The 24,311-nt window shown below is 32.7% G+C and overlaps 1 protein-coding gene across 1 annotated transcript in view; it reads left to right on the top strand.

Annotated features, from left to right (window-relative positions):
- The window catches only part of LOC141494190 (voltage-dependent calcium channel subunit alpha-2/delta-1-like), a 430,495-nt gene that overhangs the window by 278,507 nt on the left and 127,677 nt on the right, over positions 1–24,311 (top strand). The window contains exon 5 of the mRNA XM_074195299.1: positions 3,324–3,368. Coding sequence (XP_074051400.1) covers positions 3,324–3,368 — 45 coding nt within the window. The remainder of the gene's footprint in view (positions 1–3,323; positions 3,369–24,311) is intronic.

Genomic DNA, 24,311 nt, shown 5'->3' with positions numbered 1-24,311 from the left:
GGTCCGAATCCGGCCCCAGACACCCAATGATCACCCTGCTACATGGCCCCAGGCAGGGCACCCAGCCCCACTTGCCCTGCACCCTCCCCCAAATAATAATAACAAAAAATGTGTTTCAGTCTTTGTTCCAACACCATCAACTCTGTGGTGAGTGGATCACATTCTTTATGATAAGTCCATCACAAAAGTTACTTCCATATTTTTCCAACGTTGCCATTGCTGATCGCAACTCCCTCCTTTCTTATTTCTCCACTACCATGTACTATATTTTCTCTCTCCTTTCACTCTGACTCTGCTTTAGGGTCGCTGAGTGGCGCAGCAGACAGATCCCTGGTCCTGGGGCCAAGAAGCCCTGAGCCCCCATACCACCCCTTAGGCCCAGAATCCACCTGGCCCTATGGTCCTGGGCAGGCCATCCAATCCTAGCCCCTTGCAAGAAGTAAAAAAGAAAATGTGTTATATCTGACCACTGTCCCCCCATGGTCCATCCTCTCCTCCTTTATTCAAATCCCCACCCCTTCCCCCTGCTCCCCTCTCCTTCTTACTCTAGTTGTCTATACCCCATTGAGTGTATTTGCTGTTTCCTCTCCTAGCCATCTCTGATGAGAGCAAAGGTTCCCTCATTTCCCCTTGCCTCCCCCCTTCCATATCATTGCAATAGCTCATTGTAATAAATAAAAATCTTATGTGAAATAGCTTGGACTATTCCCCCTCTCCTTTTTCTTTCTCCCATTCCATTTCCCTTTTTTTCTTATTGACTCCATTTTTACACCATATTTTATCTTCGAATTCAGCTTTCTCCTGTGCTTCAACTATAAAAGTTCCCTCTATCTGCTCTATTAACTGAGATGGTTCATATGAATATTATCAGTATCATTTTTCTATACATGCAGTTCATCCTCATTAAGTCCCTCATATTTCCCCCCTCTCCTCCAATCTCCATGCTTCACCTGAGTCCTGTATCTGATGATCAAACCTTCTGTTCAGCTCTGGCCATTCCAAAAGGAACTTTTGAAATTCCCCTGGTTCATTGAAAGTCCATCTTTTTCCCTGGAAGAGGACATTCAGCCTTGCTGGGTAGTTCATTCTTGGCTGCATTCTAACCTCTTTTGCCTTCCGGTATATTGTATTCCAAGCCCTACGAGCTTCCAATGTAGCTGCTGCTAAGTCCTGTGTGATCCTGACTGCAGCTCCACGATATTTGAACTGTGTCCTTCTGGCTGCTTATAATACTTTCTCTTTGACTTGGGAGTTCTGGAACTTGGCTATAATATTCCTGGGGGTTGGGTTTTTGGGATCTCTTTCTCGGGGGGATCAATGGATTCTCTCCATTTCTATTTTGCCCTCTGCTTCTAGAATATCAGGGCAATTTTCCTGTAGTAATTCTTCGAAAGTGATATCAAGGCTCTTTTCCTGATCATGACTTTCAGGTATTCCAATAATTTTCAAATTATCTTTCCTAAGTCTGTTTTCCATATCAGTTGTTTTTTCAATGAGATATTTCACATTTTCTTCTAATTTTTCATTTTTTTGGTTTTGAAGTATTGATTCCTGATTTCTAGTAAATTCATCAATCTCCCTGAATTCTATTCTTTGTCTGAAGGATTTATTCTCCTCAGAGAGTTTTCTTATCTCTTTTTCCATCTGGCCAATTTTGCTTTTTAAAGCATTCTTCTCCTCAATAACTTTTTGAACTGTTTTATCCATTTGACCTAAGCTGGTTTTTAGCATGCTATTTTCTTCAGCATTTTTTTGGATTTCCTTGACTAAGCTGCTGACTTCATTTTCATGTTTTTCCTGCATCTCTCTCCTTTCTTTTCCCAGTTTTTCTTCCAACTCCCTCATTTGATTTTCAAAGTCTTTTTTGAGCTCTATCATAGCCTGAGCTCAATTTCTGTTTTTCTTGGAGTCTTTAGATGCAGGAGCTTGTGCTTCCTTATCTTGAGACTGAGTATTTTGATCCTTCTTGGGCTCATTTGCAAAATATTTCTCAATGGTCTTCCTCTTGTTTCTTTGTTTATTTTCCCAGCCTAAGCCTGTTTTTGGGGGGTGCTTCCTGAGCTTTTGGGACACTCCCACAAGGGTCTCAGTGTGTGAGGCTCTGTCCTCCCTCCTGGTCTGTGAATGACCATAAGTGCCCCCCTCTGCCACGGGGCTGAGGTGGGGGGGTCCCTGCTGTTCTATGGGGGGGCCTAGACTGCTATAAGGATCTGAATGTGGTCAGAGACCCAGAGTCCTGTTGAAGGGCAGAGGACAGAGCTCTGCAGTCTCTCTCTCTTCCCCCCAGCACCATTTTCATGGAACACCCATTAAATTCTAGTAAAAACTTATTATTTCTGGAATCAAATATAAACCACAGCATTTAACATTTTAAACTCTTCATAACTTGGCTGCTTTCTCTCTTTATTTATCATCTTTATGCATATTATTCCCCCTTACACAGGCCACCCCTATTGGCCAATGGCTATTCCTTTATCCCTATATTCTATTTCATTTCTGTTGTACTGGTTCAATGCTTTCCCTCTTAAAATCTGCTTTTTAGAATCCCCAGTTCCTTCAAGATTTGTCTCTAGTGCCACCTTGTGTAGGAGACCTTTGTGATCCCTTCCAAATTATCCGTGCTTTCCTTCTAAAGTTACTTTGTATCTATTCAAAATGTATCATATAAATTAAAACAGATTCAAATTGTTTTTTACTCATTCAAATATAAATTATGAAGTTAAGAATTCTTTTCTCTTTTTTCTTTAAAGCCTCCAAATTCAGACAGTAAACATACTTAAGGGCAAACAATAAACATCTAATAAAATGCAGAAGATGATATTTACAGTTGTAGAGGAATGCTTAAGTAATCATAATGTGAAAAAAGAACAGAGAAAGAAAGGAAAAATGTGAATTCTTCTGTCCAACTGAGTGTCATAATTTTACTAGTAATAATTTACATGACAAGATATGAGAAATAAGATAATTTTGGCAAGGATTTAACAAGCTTCATAAGTAAGGTGAATTTCAAATCAATCATTTGATGCCCTGAGAAGAGAATATCACTATTTTTAATTGTGAATTCCTCATTTATCATTAAAAAAATGTTTATGTTTCTATAATTTTGTCCCACTTTGTAAAATGTAAATTCCTACTTATCATTAAGCCTTTAATATTCTTAGGAAAGGTGGACTAAATCTACATAGGATCTCTATTGAATATTATGTGAGGAAAATGACAGACTAGATTATAAAATGGAATATAGAACATACATTATTATTAAGCAAATGATTTTATTATTTTACATAATTTTTCAAGTAATACAACTTTTTTCTTTTTTTTAGAGTAATGAAGTTGTATACTACAATGCAAAAGATGATTTCAATGAGGTAAGTGATATCTATTTAATATGAAATTTGTTACAAATTGGAAAAATTATAATTCTGTTTCTTAGATTTATTTTTTAAGATAAATTGGGAGCAGCAATAGCAACTTTCAGTTGGGGTTTTATTAGAACAGGAACTGTAAGATAATACAAGTAAATACTCATTGAGAATACAAGCAGGTTAGAATTTTAGTCTTAATATAATATATGCACAATTGTCAGTTCAAAAAGCAATCATGACTAAGACTTACGTCCAAGTGATATTGATACAGTCTATATATTTTATAGCATTAAATTTCAAGGAATTAAATCCTATTACTTCATAAAAATACATCTTTTTATTATTAAAAAGATTCCTGATTTGCTATACAATATCAGAGATGAACTCCAAATCAATAAAGGGTAGTGAGGAGTATTTAATAGGATGTTGCAGTAGAGTGCCAAGATCTATGAGTGAAAAGAAAGGCAGAAATAGTACTTGAACCTAAGGAGCTTACATTCTAGCAGAATATATGTAAAAGCAGGTACAAAGAAGGTACGTGTAGAGTGGATTAAAAGATCACCACATAAGGGAAAATTAGAAAAGAAATATTAAATCCAGGGTTTTCTAAAATTCTGTTTAGTTAAAATTTCAGGAAAAAATAGGTTTAGTATTCATAAGTACAAAATTATCAGTTTAGTCTAGGCTATATTATTCTCTTCAGATGGTCCCTAAAAGTAATTCTTAAACATTTTGGTCTTAGGGCACCTTTACAAACTTAAAAATTATTAACAAGCTGAAAGAGCTCCTATTTTGTGAGCTCCTTTCTTGTTTACTCTAATGGAATTTTTAATTGATAAATTTCAAAGATATTATTTACTAAATCACTCTCAATAAATAAATCTATTATATGTTAATATAAGGATTATTTTAAATGATATTTTCCAAAAAAAATAGTGAGAAGAGTAGCATTGTTTTACATACATTTTTAATCTCTTTACTATATGGTTTAATAGAAAACAGGTGCATTCTCTTATGTATTTCTGCATTTAGTGTATTGTGATAGTTTTGAATAAAGTAAATGGTGAAAATATAATGGTTGGTAAACATAATCATTTAGCAAGCAAATAATAGTTTAGTATTATCTTGAAAATAGCTTTCTCCTTGAATACCTAATTAAAGAGCCTCAAGGATCCCCAGGACTATACTTTGAGAACCTAACTATGGGATTCGTTTCCAGTAAATTAATGGGAAAGCAAGGTCAGTTAGAAAGTTATAACAAGTATGATCTAAAATAAAATATTCATTTTATGGAAGATTAGATCATGGATACTGTATGATTCCTTCCAACTCTAAGATTTTATGAGTCTTAATGGCTGTTTTCATCTGAAGAGCTCTGAAGAAAAACAGTAAAGACCAAACAAGATGATGATTTTATGTTCCTTATTCAGCATGCACTGGCAAGCACCTGTCCAGGCAAAAAGATTGCTGTGGGCTGGAACAAATTCCCACACAGCTGATATAGGGAAGTATAGCATTGTGATCAATACAGGAATTTAATCTGTACCGTATTCAGAAGAAGGATGATGGTGGTGATGGACAAGAGTCTTATATGAGAGCTAAGTGGAACCTGATAAAAATAAATGTACTGCTGCATCACCATTTTAGCTATATTAACTATCCATGTGGAATGCCACATGATCAATTTCCCTGCTCTAATTGGTATTGATTGTGTACATGGATGAAATTAATGGGTAGTCTTTGCCATGATCCAATTTTACTGCTCTTTATAGAAATAGCCTTAAGATTATCCTTCAGTAGCTGCTGGGGGAAAATAATGTTTATTTCAGTTCTCTTGATAACTTTCAAAATCTTGGTCTTGAAAAATCTTCATTTTTTTTTTGGATTTATGGCTACTCTAGCCTGTCACTGATACTTACACATGATACAGATCACACAAAGAGAAGCCTACATGGTGTATATATACTTGTATTTTGATAATCATGCGAGAATTTACTTTGTGTCTATCAAAATGTTTTTCAAATGACAGTTTACAAGACCCTTTTTAAGGGATAATATTCAGTGTACCAAATTTCATTCCAGTATACCAGGGGTTCTAAATTCTTTCACCCTCTGAAGAAGAAAGCAAAAGAAATGAAAGACTGAATCTCCTTGGTTTTAAACTTTCTGTTTATTATTTCAGATAGAAAGTAGACTACTGTGTATGAAATGTGTAATTGACCTATCAAAATTACTATCAAAGAAGCAATTTGTACATTTGCTACTCAGGGACTGCAAACAGGATATACCCTCTGAAAAGTATATTTAATTTGAAAAAGATTTGAGATTTTTTATAGACTCCTGTGTGGTCCATGTGAATTCATTTGTCTATCACTTGAAAGGACTATAAGAAATGGATCTGTGCTAATACCAGGGTGAACAGGAAGATTTTTGTTCTATGTCTTCAACCAGTCTAAAAGACTTGAGAATCACCTAAAATATTCCTTGAACGTTAGACTTTCAGGATAATTCCAAATTATATTGAATGTAATTAGTTGAAGTCATGTTATTGCTGTCATCATTATATTATTAATATTCACAATAATATTATATTTATTAGTGCTACAAAAAGAATATCTCATGAAAAGATACCATCCATCTCCTAGTCCCTTTGACCAGCATAATCTTTATATTTGTACATGTAACTCTGGAGATCTTAAAACATGAGGGAATTTTTTTTACTTAAAAAATTTTAAGACAATTTGATTATTCAAATTGACAAGACAGAATATCTTAAAAAGAGTAAATAGAATATCATTGTCATGTTAGAAGTTACTCTGTGAACTGTGTCACAGGTTGAGATTTTCCCTCTTAAAATATTTACTATGGCTTTATTGCCTGCAAGCATTACAAAAATTGTATTGTAATTTTTAAATTAGAACACAACTTTTATGTATTCTTAGATGTTTTCTTCATTCATACCATTCAGAAATATTTCTTAATAATATGTTTACTTTGGGGGTGGCTAGGTGGTGCAGTGGATAGAGTACGGGCCCTGGAGTCATAAGGACCTGAGTTCAAATGCAGCCTCAGAAATTTAATAATTACCTAGTTGTGTGGCCTTGGGCAAGCCACTTAACTCCATTGCCTTGCAAAAAAACCCTTAAAAATAATATATTTACTTTAAAAGATGAATTGAAATTTTCAAACTTTTTGGAGACATTCCTTCTATATTTTTATTTATGAAATTATGCCACAGATACTGAAAACATAAGGAATTTGCTCAAACATTATATATTCATATGTCATAATCAAGATTGATCACATCAATACAGTAATTTATATTTTTGTAAACTAATAAAAGGTATATAGATCATGAGAATAAAACATTTATTTCATTGATTTTGCATATAAAATGCAAAATAAAAAATCATTATGTAGAAAATTACCAGATTGTTTACTTCCACATTTTTGTAGTTTCTTGATATAGAGGGAGATTCAATTTGGATTGAGTAAGCCCAGTTACACTGGCAAATCTATGCCCTTTAAAAATGTGTATACCCTAATGAAACATTTCTATTGAATTCTTTAATAAAAAGGTTTCTTTTACTGATTGTTGTTAAACTCTTGATGATTAATATCACAGTCTTTGAACTCAGTTCAATTCAGTAAGAATTTGTTGAGTCTCTTAATATGTCCTAGGACCTATATTAAATTTTCAGGGCTCTGCCCTTAAAACATTTATAGCAGAAAATGTTTTAGTGGGGAGAGCTCTAACAACTGAAGGGATTAAGAAAGATTTTATTTATGAAGTGGTACCCAATCTGCACATTGAAGAAATTTAGGAATTCTAAGAATCAGAGATGATAAAAGAGAGAGCTTTCTGGGTATAAAAACCACCTGTGCAAAGGCATCGTGGTAGAAAATAGAATGTCTTATATGAGCATCGTGAGTTAAACTAGTTTGGTCTGAAAGAGGAGATCAAAATTAGTTGGTAAGTTTATATTGGAGCCAGAATGTGTTGGCTTCAAATTGAATACAAAGGAGTTTTATCCTGGGGTCAGCAGGGAGACATTGAAGCTTTTCAATTAGGAGAATAACATGTGTTTTGGGAATGCTACTTGGGCAGCAGAGTGCAAGATAAATTGGAGAAGGTAGAGATCACTTAGAAGGCTGTGGATTTCCCTTAGTAGTCTAAGCAGGTATACTGAAGGCCAGCACAAGAATAGTGGTTGTGTGAGTGAAAGACAGAATCAAGAGATAGAGTGGAAGCAGAATCTGTAAGAATTGAAATCTGGTTTGGCATGCTGGGGATGTTAGAGAAGGAAAATAAAGAGTTGAGAATACATTATAATTCAAGCCTGGATACCTGGGAGGCCAGTGATTCTGTTTCCTTATGAATAATGGCTTTAACCTGTGAAATTATGAGAAAAATTCTAGTATTTGTAGTTTGGCTGGGGTGGGGGAGGGGAGGGAATGCCAACCATAACCTGATATCTCAAAACAATGTCCTAACAAACTGGTTGAAATTTATCATAATTTTATGAAAAAGACAAATTCATCTGTCTGGAACTGAAGAAAAAATGACCCAATTCCCAAATGGAAATAAAGCAAAATTTGAAAAACACATACAGTTTATACATATTCACAACTAATTTAGAAACCTTAAACAATGTACTTTTCCGTATCTATAAGATCAGTGATCTACTAAAGCATAATATGTGTTCTGATCTAAAAAAGTTGAAAATGTTTTCAGTAATAAAGTTAGTTGTGTGTTAAAAGTGCATCTGTTACTGATAATTAAGTGCTTATCTCTTGAAAGCAACCCTTTTTAATATGTTTTGGTAAAGCATTTTTTTTTGGTTGTTCCTTAATTATCTAAAATTGTTTTTTCTTCCTAGGAAAGTTTTCACTAAATTGCCATTGAGTGTTTTACATGCCTTCCCTCAACAAAGGTTCTGCCTCATTAAATGCTATTGATCTCACATTTACAAGCACAAGTACTCAGTTATCAAACTGTGCTAATAATATTAGATATTTATTGATGCCTAGTTTGTAGGTATTGCTTTGAAAGTACTATTCAATGTATCATTTTATGTATCATCTATGTCTTTAATGCTTTTCAGCTTTGAAATTAGATAGCTTATATATATACATGTATATATGTATATATATAATGTGAGGTTTCACTGTGTTCTATAATCTAAGTCTTGATTAGCGTAAATAATGAATGCTGTGAATTATACTATAGTTAACATAATTATCAATTTTAGCATTACAAATACATGCTATCCTTCAAGGGACTTGTTGAATTATTGGTTGATAATCAAGATGGGCATTGCTATTTAAGAAATATCAATTGGAATCACACAGTTAATGTTGAAAATTTGGTTTTCAATTATTGAGTGAAACTTTGTAACTGAAAAGTTTTCAAAGTGACAATGAGAGCAGTATACCAAAAACTGGGACTAATTTTGGGACTTGGTAGTAAAGTACATAGAGAACTGGACTTGAAACCAGGACTATTTGGGTTGGAATCCCTCCTCCTACACATACTGTGTTCCCTGATACAGTCTCTTAACTCCTCATTCATATAGCCAACTCTAAGATTATAAGTTGCTGAGAAGATGCAACCAAGATAATACTCCTGTCCCTCAAATGGATATTGAAGCTACCAACCTCTCCATTGCTGTGCTGAATCTACCCCTTGGTAGATTCTATTGAGAAAATCTCCACTCTAAGCCTACTCACACCCAATCCTCAGATCAATTTGTCAAGCAACAAGTTGACAAAGTTGACCCTTTGACAAGGTGGCAAGGTCTGAGGGCAGTGAGGGGAATTCCATAGGCATGGATAAATTGTGATACACTTCCCAGGTTCCATGATGAGTTCACCATTATCTTTCCAATGTGCCTCAATGTGCCTTCTTATCTCTACTAAGTGCTACTAATGACATTTAATTGCCAAATCTTTTGACCTTTACAAAATCCTATTAATTTTTGTCCTCTCTGTATAATTGGATGTATGACCATTCCCTGTTTCTAAATATTTCTTTTCTTTATAGGTTGCAAGAAAAAAATATATAAATGTGTTACTTATAAAAGCCCTCTATCTTCCCAATTTATGTGTGAATATAATTTCAAATTATAATTGGACATATAATTTTCTAATCTATTTAAAGCTTTCCCAATGATTTCTAGTAAATTTTCTACTCATTTTATGTCTATAAGTTAGTTTGTAAATATAACTGATTGACATCAGAGTTAGACATTACTAATGGAATTTCAAAAAAAAGTAGCACAATTATTGGTTTGGATTGAAATATTAGCAATATAATTAAGTGTACATCCACTGCTAGGTGCACTTCTTCCATGATCCAGTCATGCATGATTTCATGGAATCTGTTTCAGGCATGACAACCAATTAAAATTATATATATTAAAATAAAGAGTATTTAGAATCATAAGTTTGAATGATTAAATATAAAAGTGTTTAAAAATAGATAATTAAGAGCATTCAAACATCTGATCTCACTAAAATATCATCATTGATAATAAAGCAATAAGAATAAAATATATACCATTAACAAATAATATATTAGTTATAAAATATTATTTCATTTGTCTTATTCTTTTAAATTTCTGCTTTGTGTAAGTTTTATAGTGAATATAATCATCAATCCAATAGTTCAGATGCTTTATAAATAATTAATATTAAGATATTGGGTTATATGGTCAAGTTTTTTTTTCTTATGCTGTGAAATAAGGAAAAAGTTTGAACATTATTGTAAGATTTCACACTACTTTTTTTTAAGATTTTCAAGGCAATAGGGTTAAGTGGCTTGCCCAAGGCCACATGGCTAGGTAATTATTAAGTGTCTGAGGCCAGATTTGAACTCAGGTACTCCTGACTCCAAGGCTGGTGCTCTATCCACTGTGCCACCTAGCCGCCCTCACACTACTCTTTAAAATCAGAATTAGCTAAATATATAATTGAATTAATTTGAAATAGATTTATATCTTTTGTTTTATAATACTTAAGAGTTTCATGTTTAATTTTCTTTCTCCCTACCACTAAGATCCATCCTTCACAACAGTTTTTTTAAATAAAATTCTAAAGAATCTGATATTATATATGTTATATTTAATCCCTGTGCACCCACATCAGTAAAAAAGCAGGGTGTCATAACTTTGTATTTCACATTTGAGGTGGGACTAAGCTTATTTAAGGTTCTACAACATTCATTTTTTAATTAGTTTTGTGGCAATTCTTTCTATTTACTTTGATATAAGCATTATATATATATATATATTCCACATTTTTCACTTTACATTACTTCATATAATTCACTATATGTTTCTCCATAGTAATTGTTTCCATTATTTCTTATGATGTAGTAATATTTCAGTATTTATTTAGTCAATAAATAGTTCATAAGCATATACTATGTCTCAGGCACTATGCTAAGCACTGGAGAGGCAAATATATATATATATATATATATATATATACATATATATATATATACATATATATATATACATATATATGTATATATATATATAATTTTTAAAGATATTCCCTGCTCTCCAGGAACTTACAATCTAATAGGGGAAGACAATACACAAAAGGAAATTGAAAAAATGGAATGGGGAAGAAGCAGAAGGTAAGAAAAGAAGATTGATATGAGGCATGATGGAGAAGTCTGAAGGAGTACAAACCAGATGAAAAATGAGGATATGACTGTCATGGGCTCTTCTTTAAATGGAATATTTAGATATAATTCTACCTTCCAATTAGAGAAAATTGATAGAGTATCAGTACCAAACCTGATTTAATCTACAGAATAATGGTAATGCTACAATTTAATTAGCTATTCTCCAATGATGGTCAGATTGTTTCTCATTTTTGGATACTACAAAGCTGCTATTATAATTTTGTTTGGATTTATGTAGACTTTCTTTTTCTCAGTTAAGTCCTTGAGGCTGTATACCTGCTTAGCAGAACAATCTTTGGACCCAAAGAGACATAAATTTACTCTCTATTTAAATAGTTCCAAATTACTTTACAGACACAATTCTACCTTCTACACATTAATGTTTTTTTTCTTTCCACAATTATTCTAAAACTATTTTCCTCCTTTTTATCTTAGTTATTTGTTTGACATTAAGGTGAAACCTCTAGCTTATGTTGATTTGTAGTTCTATTATCAGTGATCTGGAAATTTCTTTCATATGATTTTTAAAATTTTGCTTGTATTTCTTGGAGAACTTTTTGTTCGTATTTGATCCATTAGTCCATATATGGACTTTGATCTTGTGCTTTTCTTTGAGTTGTTTATACTTTTCTTTGAGTTCTTTCTTTGTGTTGTTGAATAGTAAACCTTTATCAGAAATATGTGGTTAAAAAGATCCCTGCCCCGTTGACCACTTCTTTTCCTATTAAAGATGCATTGGCTTTGTGCAAATGTTTTTAATTTCTTGTACTCAGACTTGTCTATTATGACCTTTGCTATTGCCTCTATTCACTATTTCATTAAGAATTTTTTCTTACCTAGTACTGTGAAAGGAATATATTCTTAGAACTCTTTCTATGACTTCATTCCTTATTCCTCCTTCTTTTCCAGACCTCTTAATATAGACAAGATCAAAAACTTAACTTGTGAACTTCTCTCTTTTTTTCCCTACAAATACATTTTTATATTTTGATGAATTCAGTGACCATCCTTCTGTTAACAACTTCTTAATTTAGATTTTATTCTGAGTTTGGAAGAAGTCAATATATAAGCAATTATTGAATCTGCCAATATGCATGAGCACATGGTTCCATTTTTTTGTTGTATATATCCATCTGGGTAGTGCAATGACACATCAAGATTAATGTGTCTAAAACTGAATCCCAGAAATGAACTATTCTCATTGAATTCCCAGGAATTTGAGATTGCTAGTTTTATGGCTACTCACTTTAGTGACTGAAATAAGAATTTCTTAATTTCAAAGAATTTGAAAATGAGGTGGAGACTTGATCTATTTCTCCTATACATTTCATTTTCTTCTTTTGATGGTAAATTCATTTCCAATTCTTTGTACTAAGGAGAAGAAAAAGAAAAATTACATATTGAGAAGAGTTTTAGTAAAAGCTATTCTCTGTGGCCATCTGGAAATAGAAGTTAGGATAATGTAGATACACCAACATTCCATATTGTAATGGACTGGCAGTTCTAAAGATAACTTCATATCTTTGCCTTTCAGTTTGGGGAAAAAAAGTCACATCTTAAATTGCTCCCTACTTTGGTAGGAATTCCATGATAGCATAGTCAAATAAGCATTTAATAAGTAGTAGGCAAAGTGTTATTTGCTACCACCACTTATAGTTGACATTTTGTGATAATTAAGCACATTCATTAATAAAGCAGGAAGAGAATATAAATGTTAATTGTTCCCAACTTGCTCAACAGTGGCTAGCAAGGAGGAAATGGTAGCCTCTTTCTGAGAGAGAGAGAGAGAGACAGAGACAGAGACAGAGAGCGCTTATTAGCTTATTAACTGGTTTTAGGAGTGAAAACAAGAATACGTAATTAACACATCTCAACTATCGGACTTTAGGTTGTTCCCAAGATTCCAGGTTCCTATCCTACCCTGCCCCATCCTGGGGATTCAACTTGTGAGATTCAACTCACATTCTTGAGGAGAAATGGAACAAATATTGTAAGATCTTTCTTATTAATATAGAGAAGGAAAATTACTAAAAAGGGAGATCACAAATTTGATTTCCATTTATAAGAAATACCAGTAACAGTTAAAAAAAATATTTTATAATGTTACTTCTCCTTTTTCCTGTTTTGAATTAAACAGACCCACAAACAATTATAAAGACAACTGTATGATCATCTCCCTTTACTTACTTGAGCACCAGATAAGATCTGTCAATTACATAACAAATGCCATCCCTATACCTTCCTTTCTTCCCTTTTATCTACTCTTCCCATTTATTTGAAAAATTCTACCCAATGGAACTAAATTTGAGTGAAATGTTTTATATTGGCCATGAAATCTTTGCTAGGGACCTTTACATCTCAATAGAAGTTCTACTTTAAGCAAGACTTTTTTTTTCTGGAAATCATTTTTTCATCAAGTGGACTCTTCTCGAAATGTTTAAATAAACAGTATTTCATTGTTAACCAGTGTCTTATATTATTAATATCTAGTCTGTGAACAACTGGTGGATGAGATTCTCCATGGATTCCCCTGAATCCCAAGTAGAGAAATTCTCCAACCATAGTTAAATATAAATATGTGTGTGCAAATATATATTCTGTTTTAAATAATATTCATTTGCATTCTTCAGAGTCAAGAGCAATATTACTCCTAAATACAAAATTGTAAGAAGCAAAAATCACACACATACATATATGTATATATATACACATATATATGTATGTTTATGTATGTATGCATGTATATGTAAAATAAAAAGACCAGATATTATGAGAAGTATTATAGTAGTTAAGGATTTGTTGGATGGCTCAATTGTAATTTGGGAAATATTTGGTTTCTTTTTCTCTCTCTCTCATCCTTCATATCCCCTTAGTCTCTAAAAAATCTATTGATTTTATATGTCAAATACATTTTTTGGTTAGCTTATATAGGTATCAAGTGTCTAAGGATGTGATGAAGTATTTATTAATAAATATTTAGATATAAATGTAAGTTAACAGACTACTGAAATGCTGATTTCCAAACGTGCTATTATTTGCAAGTAAGGCATTGAGCTGGTTTAAAATAATAAATAATTTATTTTTTTTCATGGGCAGATAAATGAGAGCAATTTATTGGGTAAGGTGTCTTTGTAAATTATTTTCAAATGTAATAGTGAAATTTATTTCCATTTGTTTAACTGAGAAAGGCAGGGTGCATTGATAGAAGGGATTATAATTAGTAAAATGACAGTCATCTATAGTTCCACCAGCTACTAGTCTTATTACACTTGTCTTTTACTCATCATTCATCTTGTGATCAGTTATCAGGTCTCGGTACATAAAGAAAACCACTATGAATTGTAACAGAAGGGCCACTGCTGGTTAAAGAATTCCTATACAGAATAAGGACAGAAGCACTTATTTACTATTAGTTCAGATAAGAATTCATAGTGGGAAATCTGGGCTGAGGTAAGTGTAAATTTTAATCCATCTGAGGGATAGAAGTCATTTTTAGATATTCCAGCCAAATTAGACATCTGATTTGGTTCTGCAAATAAATTAAAGTAAGTAATAGTTATTCCCATATGATGATTAGCTGTATTTTAGAATTCAGAACATATATTTCTATTTATGATTTCTGACTTGGAATCAGTATGTTTTAGCATTGTTTTAGAATTAATTTAACTCTAGCCAAAATACGTATAATATGTTTGAAAGAGTGTAACTGCATTTTAGCATGAAGTGAGTCTTGGACACATTTCTCTTGTCATTTCTTTTAACTTATGAGATATTTATTATAATATACATACAAATTTTATAATGACATAGTAGAATCTTGCTAAATAAATTCCAGGAGAATGAAATCATGATAAAAAACCCATCAACATTGAAAAGTTCTTTGCCTATATATATATATATATATATATATATTTGCAGACTTGGGTAAAACAAATAAGAAGATACAAAAGATACAGTGGTGGGGAGAAAGTTCCTACTTCCATGAAGTTTAAATCAAAATTTCCCTTAAAGTTGAAATTTTGTATTTCATTAAATTGCTCTAAGGCATCTGTTTAAGTGGTTTTTGAAACTCCCAGAAGATCAGCAAACACTTATTCTCCCAGAATGCTGCTATTCTGCCAATTCGGACTATTTAAAAAAAATGCTGGCATAAGTTAGAGGCAAAATGATCATTACAAACTCTTAACCCAGTTCTAAGATCTATGTCTCTGACTTAAGACCAAATGAAATTTGTTTACCTTAGACCTCCCATAGTCTTTGAACTCACTTGATTTATGTGCAGATTTGATTTTATGCAACATTTGATTCTATTGATTGTGTTATGTATCTTTTCCTTGGAATTCCCTTGAATTTATTTTAATTACTGGATAGTTTGTCTTAGATTCTTTTGAATATAAATTCTATTACATAAAGGGAATCTCATATGTAAACATGCAATGCATTCTAAGTAATTTGTAGTGTTTTCACATATCTCTCTCTCTCTTTTATTTGTTAAATATAGATGTTACTGTTCACATGTATATATTCTACCTTTTGAATGAAAAATTTCCACATTTAAGTCCCATTTCTGGGATTTTTCTTGGAAGAGGGAGTGAGAAAATGAGAGTGAAATAGTTTTTAATAAAGGGGATATAATGGTCACGCCAAAAGGGGATTTTTAAAATTCTGTTTTCAAGTAGCAGCTCTGTCATATACAAGAGACAGTGCTAGACAAATGATCAGGGAGATCAGCGTTTACATATTGCCTCTCACACTTATTTGCTGTATGATTCACCTTTTTGGGTCTCCTCCTTTGTGTACCTTCCTCTGACTTACCTACCATGTAGCAGTTGTAATTTGTGTTGGTGAAGGAAAGACCTTTAGTTGAAGTCCCCCACACTTACAAAAATCATAGATTACTTTTATTTTCTCAATTAATTTTGCATATGGTAGGTTTTTCCTAGAGTTATATATATTAAGGTGACTACTTCTAATTGGTAAAAATATCCTTAAACAACTCTTCCTTGCCATGAGCTTACCATCTATTTCTAAAGAATGATAGGAAGAATCCTGATCATGAGCAGCTGTTTGTTTTTATTTAATCTGTTGATATATTTTGTTGGGTTGTTTTTTTGGGGGGGGGATTTTGTTACATCTTCATTTTCAGATACAATACTACCTCCCACCTACCCAGGGAACTCTCCCTTGTAACAAAAATAAGCCAAAAGATAAGTAGATGAGTGAATGAATGAAAAAGAAACAAAAGCATCATGGCAAAACTAACTGGCATAGCAGCCATCTCCAATGGTAGTTTTAACTTTCTACAGTTCTAGTCCCTAACTTTTGCAAGTAGAGGAAACATTTATTCAATTTTTCTTAGGACCAAGGAATAGATATTTAAGTAATGGATTAAATCTGTATCTATGCTCTCAAGTGCTTTAGCTTGTATAACTGAACTGATAACCAATGTAAGTAACCAAGCCTACCTTTGATTTTCTTTTTCCTTGAACCGTCATTTTTCTTTTTAGAAATTAAAAGGTAAATTGACTTGAAATGTTTACATTGGTCTTGTGTAGAGACATATGTTTCATGAGTTTTTTAGGGAGAAATGTTAATATCTAAAATTTATAGCCTTAAATATACTTTCCATATAGCAACACTGTGATAGATCATACAAATATTATATACATATATATATATTAAAAATAAGAAAACAGAAGTAATTTTTCATAGATAGTTATATAATCAGCAAGTATTTTTTTAAACTTCTGAATCAGGCAATTTGTTTCATACTGGGGAGAGACCAAAAATAAAACCAATCATTCTCAAAAAGATTACATGAATTGAGTTAAGCAATGTATATATACATATATATATATATAATATTAAATGAATAAAAAGAAATGCAAAATATTTTGTGGAGAGAGGGGTTCATTTGCAATTGAGGCATCAATTGCTAATTAAACAAAAGGAAGATAGGGATTCTAAGAGGCAGAGCTGAGGAGATTGTACTTTCTACATATAGAGGACAAGCAGCTTCTTATAAACTAGCAAATGGATGAATGTTGAAAACCTCCTTTGCATGTAATTGAGGGAAAAAATTTGTAACTAAAAAGAAATAGATGATGGTGGAAGATAGATGTATAGAGATAAGGGATTAGATAAGGGAGCTATATAGAAATCTGGCAACTAACAATATGGGAATTTAAAAGAATGGAAAAGTCCATGATGATTTCTTGTTTGATAGCTTGGATGACTATCAGAATGATAATTTCCTAGATAGATAAAGGAAGTAGGATGAATTTATTTTGGGGGGGGGCAAGGCATTGGGGTTAAGTGACTTACCCATGGTCACACAGCTAGGTAATTGTGCCTGAGGTTGAATTTGAACTTGGGTCCTTATAACTCCAGAGCCAGGGATCTATCCACTATGTCACCTAGCTGCCCTAAGTAGGTTGAATTTAAAAACAAAGTGAGCTATAGTTCTTTTTCATTTATTCTTCCATCAGACCTTTCTCAGTTCTTGCCTGAAATATTATGGTAACAATAGGTTTCCTTACATCATTCCAGTTCATCTATAATCTAGTGGCCAAAGTGATCATAACACACAATTTGAGAAACCCCAATGTTTCCCTTTGTCAAATTACAAATGTTTGTTGTTGTTTTGTTTTTAAAGTTCTTTTCCCTCTGGCTTCACCTTTCCTTTCCAGATTTATTTCATATTAATCTCTACCCTACACTCTACAGTCTAGACAACCTGTCTTGCTTGGTCCTCACAAATAGTATATAATCTCCTGGCAGTGGGTCTGTCTTTGTACATATTGTACCTCACACCTGGCATGCACATTTCCTGTTTTGCTTTTTAGAAGCCCCTGTTGTTTAGACATTTCAGTTGTGTCCGATTATTTATGACCCCATTTGGAATTTTCTTGGCAGAGATAGAGTAGTGACTTGCCATTTCCTTCACAAGCTCATTTTAAAGATGAGGAAACTGAGACAAATAGGACACAGTGACTTGCCCAGGGAATGCCTACCTTCCTTCAAAAAGTATCATACTGTACAGGAAATCTATTCCAATCCCTATATCTCCTTTCCTCCCCTCCAGTTGTTAGTGCTTTCCTGCAAACCTTTCAGAAATGATTTTATTCATTATACACATATTTGCATGTGTGTGTGTGTGTGTGTGTGTGTTAGACACAGAGATACAAGGCAATTCTCAGAGCTAAGTAGGAAAACAATGAATCCTACAGAATATGTCCTATATACAATCTTGTATCATGAGATTTGCATATTTTTAACAAGTTTTTCATATGCAGAGATTATTTTTTACATTTTTCCCTTGTGATGAGGGAAGTAAGAGAAAATATTTTTCTCTAGCCTCTCCCAATGTCCAAAGAAATATTTTTATTTTTTCATCTTTCTTACTTTCCTTTCCTTCTCTAAGATGATTGGTTTTTCTTTCACATCACCCCCAACCTCTTGAGCAGCTGCTAAATCTAAATTACTTAATGCCATTTCGCCTCCTCCCAATTTCTTTTTCTTGGTCTATAATGGCTAACACTTCAAACTGAAAATCAATGTTCACACTAGAAGCTTCTCAGATTCCTTGGTTTTTCTTCAGTGAACTTTCTCCCTGTACTCCTCATTAACTCTAAGGATGCTACTTCTTTGGCATACCAGAATCAATGTATTTGTTTTCATTTGGAAGTCTGCCTGTTCTGACATTCTGAAATTATCTTTATAAACAATGTATTGTGCTAATCAGCATCCTCCTCTGTGGAATTTTTGCTCCAGTACATGTTTTTGTATAGTCACCATGACCTTTTCCCATCAACTCTGTCACTTCTAGAAGATAGCTCATTCTAATTTTCGTCCATTTTTACTTTTGTGAAGGTTTTTGTTGCTAGTTTTCTTTCCTTTGTCTTTATCCATTATGGGACAATATTTATTTTCTTTGTTTTCCTCTGTTTTGACTTCTATTGTTTCCCTGAGGCCTATTTATCCCAGACTGTGCATATTCAGCAGACATTCATATATCATAATTAGTAGCAGCAGGAGATCAAGAAGATTAAAATGTATAGACATTAATTCCAATCCTTTCATTCTAGCAGGCCCTCTTGGTATTTTCTCTCAGGAATGATCTAAGTATACTTTTCAAGTTAATTTTTTTGAAAAATATATTTTTATCTTAATAATAAATACTTTATATTGTAAAACATCATATTGTAATTTCAGCAATGAATAGATAGCTTTAAGGCATTCATTTTTTTTGAATTCTCAGTGAAAAGGGAAAGTCACAGCTATACTTATGTTTTCTAAACTCTCTGTAAAGGCTATTATTATCTAGCAGCACCATTCATTTTATTATGGCAAATTAGCTGTGACTGGTCTAAGCCTTTACCTGTCAGAACATTGATTCTATAGCAGAAAGAAACAGTATTGATGCTATGCTCCTTATTGTAGTCTACATGGAATATCAACCAGACACCATTTCCTTTTCATCATTTCTTGAATTCTATCTCCAGGAATCATGTCATCCTTTATGGGAGAAATAGGAAAATTAGCTTCAGGCTAATTAATTCAAAAGACTCAACATTATTCTCTTTACCTTTATACTGGTCTCATTATTTAACTTTTAGCTTAACCTTAAAGAAAAGCATCTAGGACTGAATGATGATTTCCAACACCCTTTGCTTTGTATTCATTAGGTTTTAATTGGGTACAGTCAACTGCAGCTCCTTCTATCTGTAGCTACATTTCTAATTGGCACAAGTAATTTTGTAGAGGAGAGGATTTCCTTCAATGATTTATATTGGCAACCAGTCATGGCTGATGAAGCAGAGCTGTTTGAAGACAAATTCTTATCATGTGCTTATAGTTACCCATAGCATAAACTTTTATTCATTAAAGCTGATGTGAAATTAGCATGCTAGAGGTCTCAGAGCCTCTTATTTGAAAATCTAGACAGTAGTCAGATATATTATGAATGGTTTTTGATCTCTGGCCAAAAATCTTCTTCCAAGATATATAAAATGCTGTCATTTTGTTATACTGAGGAATATTGTTTAAACATATGAAAAAAGGCTATTTTGCCTTTTAAAATTCAGTATTATTTTGACAAGTTATCTTGAAATAAATTTCTTTCCCTTATATTAACCTACTACTAGATTAATTTCTCTTTATGATTTTAGAAACACACACACATACACGCACACCCACCCACACACACACCACAGAGTCAGTCAGCCAGCCAACCAATCAAAATGCTTTACCCTATGCTTTATCATGTGCTAATAGTTACCCATAGCATAAACTTTTATTCATTAAAACTGATTTAAAATTAGCATACTAGAGGTCTCAGAGCCTCTTATTTGAAAATCTAGACAGTAGTCAGATATATTATGAATGGTTTTTGATCTCGGGCAGGAACCAGGAACTAGTTGTTTTAGTCTTGTCTGACTCTTCCTGGACCCATTTGAGATTTTTCTTGACAAAGATATTAGAGTCGTTTGCCATTTCCTTCTCCAGCTTGTTTTACAGTTGAGGAAACTGAGGCAAAAGGGTTTAAATGACTTGCCCAGGGACTTTCAGCTAGTAAGTGGATTTGAATTCAGGAAAACAAGTTTTTCTGTCTTCAGGTCCTGTAATCTATCCACTGAGCTATTTAGCTGTACACCCTACATATTTATTGTACCTGAATTTTACTATAGAGCTGGTCTCATTCTTACATTTTAAAAAAAAGTTAATAGAATGACAAAATTGTAGTATGACTTGGCTAGGATTTATCTTCAAGAACTACTCTCCTCTAGGCAATTATGAATTTTTATCATCTCTTCTCATGCTGACAAGTAATTATTCTGTTATTTGTTATACTGAAGAATATTGTTTAAATATATGAAAAAAGGCTATTTTGCCTGAAAAATAAGAAAGATATTCCATAACTTCTTGAATGTTAAACAATAATTAAGGCCAAAAAAAGACTTCCCCTTTAGCCAACCTGCATCAATCTACCTATAATTTAGTGTAATTTTGAAATGCTTTGGGGAAATGTTATAAATGGTATCTTGCCCAAAAAGTCATTAGCTACAGTTAGAAAAAATAAAAAAAGTTTCCTTTTAAATAGCACTTTCAGGCTCACACATTGCAATAGTTGACTGTACTGAATCAAGCCATAGATAACTGATGTAAAGTAGTTGCCAGAAGCCCTGGACTATGGCTATACCAGACCCAGGTGAAGCATAGTATCACAAAATCTCAGAGATGACCTCTTCTGACATATACCTAAAGATTGAACATCTTCAAAACACTCCGAAGATTTCTGATAAGGAGAGGACAACTATCTAGCTCAACTAGATAATACAGTGGGTAGTGAACAAGGTCCATAAATCTGAAAGGCCCATCTTCCTGAGTTCAAATCCAGCCTCAGACACTTAATAACTATCTGCTCTAGGTAAGTCACTTAACCCAGTTTTTCTTACCTTTAAAATGATCTGGAGAAGGAAATAGCAAACTACTCCAATATCCTTATCAAGAAAAGCCCAAATGGAGTCATGAAGAATTGGACAAGATGGAAATAATTGAACAACCACAAATGACCCGAGATCAGATATATTTAGCCCCACCTCCAATTCGATCATACTTTACTCTTATACTAAGATAGTTCTAATGATTAAAAGTTTTTCCTTATGTTTTCATTTAACATTGTCATCTTTACTTGTCATCCTTTTGGTCTAAGCTGTAACCTTTAGGACTAAATATTTGAGTTTACTCACATCTTTCTTTCTGTCTCTCTCCACACACACATGAATATATATACACATACATACACACATGTATGTACATATAAGCTTGTGTGTGTGTATAGACAGAGGTCTCCCATTAGAATATGAACTTCTTTAGGAGGAAGGTACTCCTTTTTGCTTTAATTTTTAAACATTTAATATAATGTTTGGCATATGGTAAAGCATTTTGATTGGTTGGCTGGCTGACTGACTCTGTGGTGGGTGTGTGGGTGTGTGTACGTGTGTACGTGTGTGTGTGTTTCTAAAACCATAAAGAGAAATTAATCTAGTAGTAGGTTAATATAAGGGAAAGAAATTTATTTCAAAATAAGGGAATTTGAACTTAAATCCTTTCTCTGATGCTTTCATAGTCATGGAATTAAGGCAAATTAATATTTCTTAGTCTCATTGTCTGCTTTGTGAAAAAATAAACAAGTTTGTTTTTAAGTGTTTTATAATTTGTCATTTCTTAAGAAATCAGAGTCATCATATTATTAACAAGTCATTGATCCCAACACCTTAATTTTATAGATAAGAAAATGAAGACTCAAAAAAGTTTAATTACTTCAAGATGATACAGCTACCTAGTTATAGAGAATACATGCTTTCATTTTAATGTTTTCCATGAACAGTTATTGTCTTTCTCCAAACAAATTAATTCTAATCACATTAATGTTTTCTCTTACATAATTGCTTTGTAAAAATTCTAGATTCCTAGAAATACACATTGAATTTCTTCAGGGCAATGAAGCAAAATGAATATTGGATTTGGACTCAGAGAACTTGAGATTAAATGCCAGATCTATCAGATACAGCCTTTATATTAAGGGGGGACCAACAGGGGTGAGGGAAGGTGGGGTGGGGCAGTGTCATTTATGAGTACCATATGAAGCATTCAGAAATCACTGAAGTTTTTATTTAAAGGATATTTACTTTCAAAGATTTGTATCAAGGATACAGTGGCACTTAATTTCTCTGGATGTGGGCCTCACAGTCTTCAAAAGGAAATAGAACTGGTGAGCACATCAGAGAATGGTGATCTTTTCCAGGGAGATAGAGTCAATCATTTCCAAGGGACAGCTTATTGTTTTTTTTTTTTTTTTAGGAATAATGAATCTGTTTTGGTAAAATAGGAAACCTTGATCCTATATTGCTATATATTCTTATGGAAATTATTTAGCCTCTCTGGTTCTTGTCTCAAAATAAAAAGGAAGCTCTAACTCTAGCTCTAGGTCATAGAATTGATTCTCTAGATTTTAGAGCTAGAAGAGTTCTTTAGGGGTTTTACTTATTCCAGCCTCTTCATGCTTCAGGTGAGATAACTAAAATCCAAAGAGATGAATGAATCTTTTACTTCTGGTTCTTGAAAAATGATGTATTTTTCTTCCTATTAATCTCCATGCATTAGACACTACCTCCAAATATGGTGAGAATGACAGACAAAAGAAACCACTGAAGTGAATTACTGATAGTGAATGCAGTTTAGATGTTGAATTCATACTTCTATTTTTTATTATATCATTCATAAGCAATATTAAAAAAACTGAAATCAATTGTAAAATACTACATTCTCCATTTTCCTGTACACAGAAGATCTGGTGATATAAAATACTTTTGGGTTTCTATTGAGAAACAATGTATTGAGAAACAATGTGTCTAGACTAGAAAACTTGCTATTGTGTTATGGTAAATCAGTTTAATTTTGAATATGGAGCAGAAGGAAGTTATTTTGGCAAACAGAAAGAATATAATTAGAGAGCAAACTAGGAAATGTTAATACTACATGAAGAATTATTTGAGATTTTAAAATCATACTCAAGTCAAGAAATTTGAATTTCTAGTCTCTTAAAAGCCAATTGATTCTCTAATGTGGATGTGTTGAATTTTCAGTTATGGTAAATTGTATCATATATTTCAGGTCAGGCAGTGAATGGATTACGATCACAGTGGGAGCCATAGGTTCAAAATGTTTAAGTTCAGTGGGAAAGAGGACATTTAAGATTTCATTTTCATCAATTTAACTTCAGTTTTATTTAAGAAGAGAGTATCATTGACATCTGACATTATTTTTCTCTTTAGCATTAAACCATATAGTGTAATAGCTAATTAATACATTTAATTAAATGCAGATCACCCATGATGAGAAATATTTATCTACTATCAATACATTCCATTAAATTTTATGTTCAAATAAGTAAAATAATATAATTTAAATCTACAAGAAGTTTTATAAAAAAGGGATATTTACTAAATATTATTTCATAGTAGTAATATTTAGGTTTATGAAATTCCCCAGGATATATCTATCTGTGTGTCTATCTGTTTACATACATACATTCTCATACATATGTATATGTGTAGATATAAGAATATAAATCAGAGTCAAATAATCATATAGCTAATTATTCTTCAGGAAAGATTTATTTTAAACCACTACTTTATTCTATCATTTCCACTAGTTCATCTCCAAAGAAAATTATTCAGCAGAGT

This window comes from Macrotis lagotis, chromosome 7 (assembly GCF_037893015.1).
Source record: "Macrotis lagotis isolate mMagLag1 chromosome 7, bilby.v1.9.chrom.fasta, whole genome shotgun sequence".
Classification (NCBI taxonomy): domain Eukaryota; kingdom Metazoa; phylum Chordata; class Mammalia; order Peramelemorphia; family Peramelidae; genus Macrotis; species Macrotis lagotis.
The sequence above is the reverse complement of the archived record's forward strand: the minus strand, read 5'-3'. Positions and strand labels throughout refer to the sequence as shown.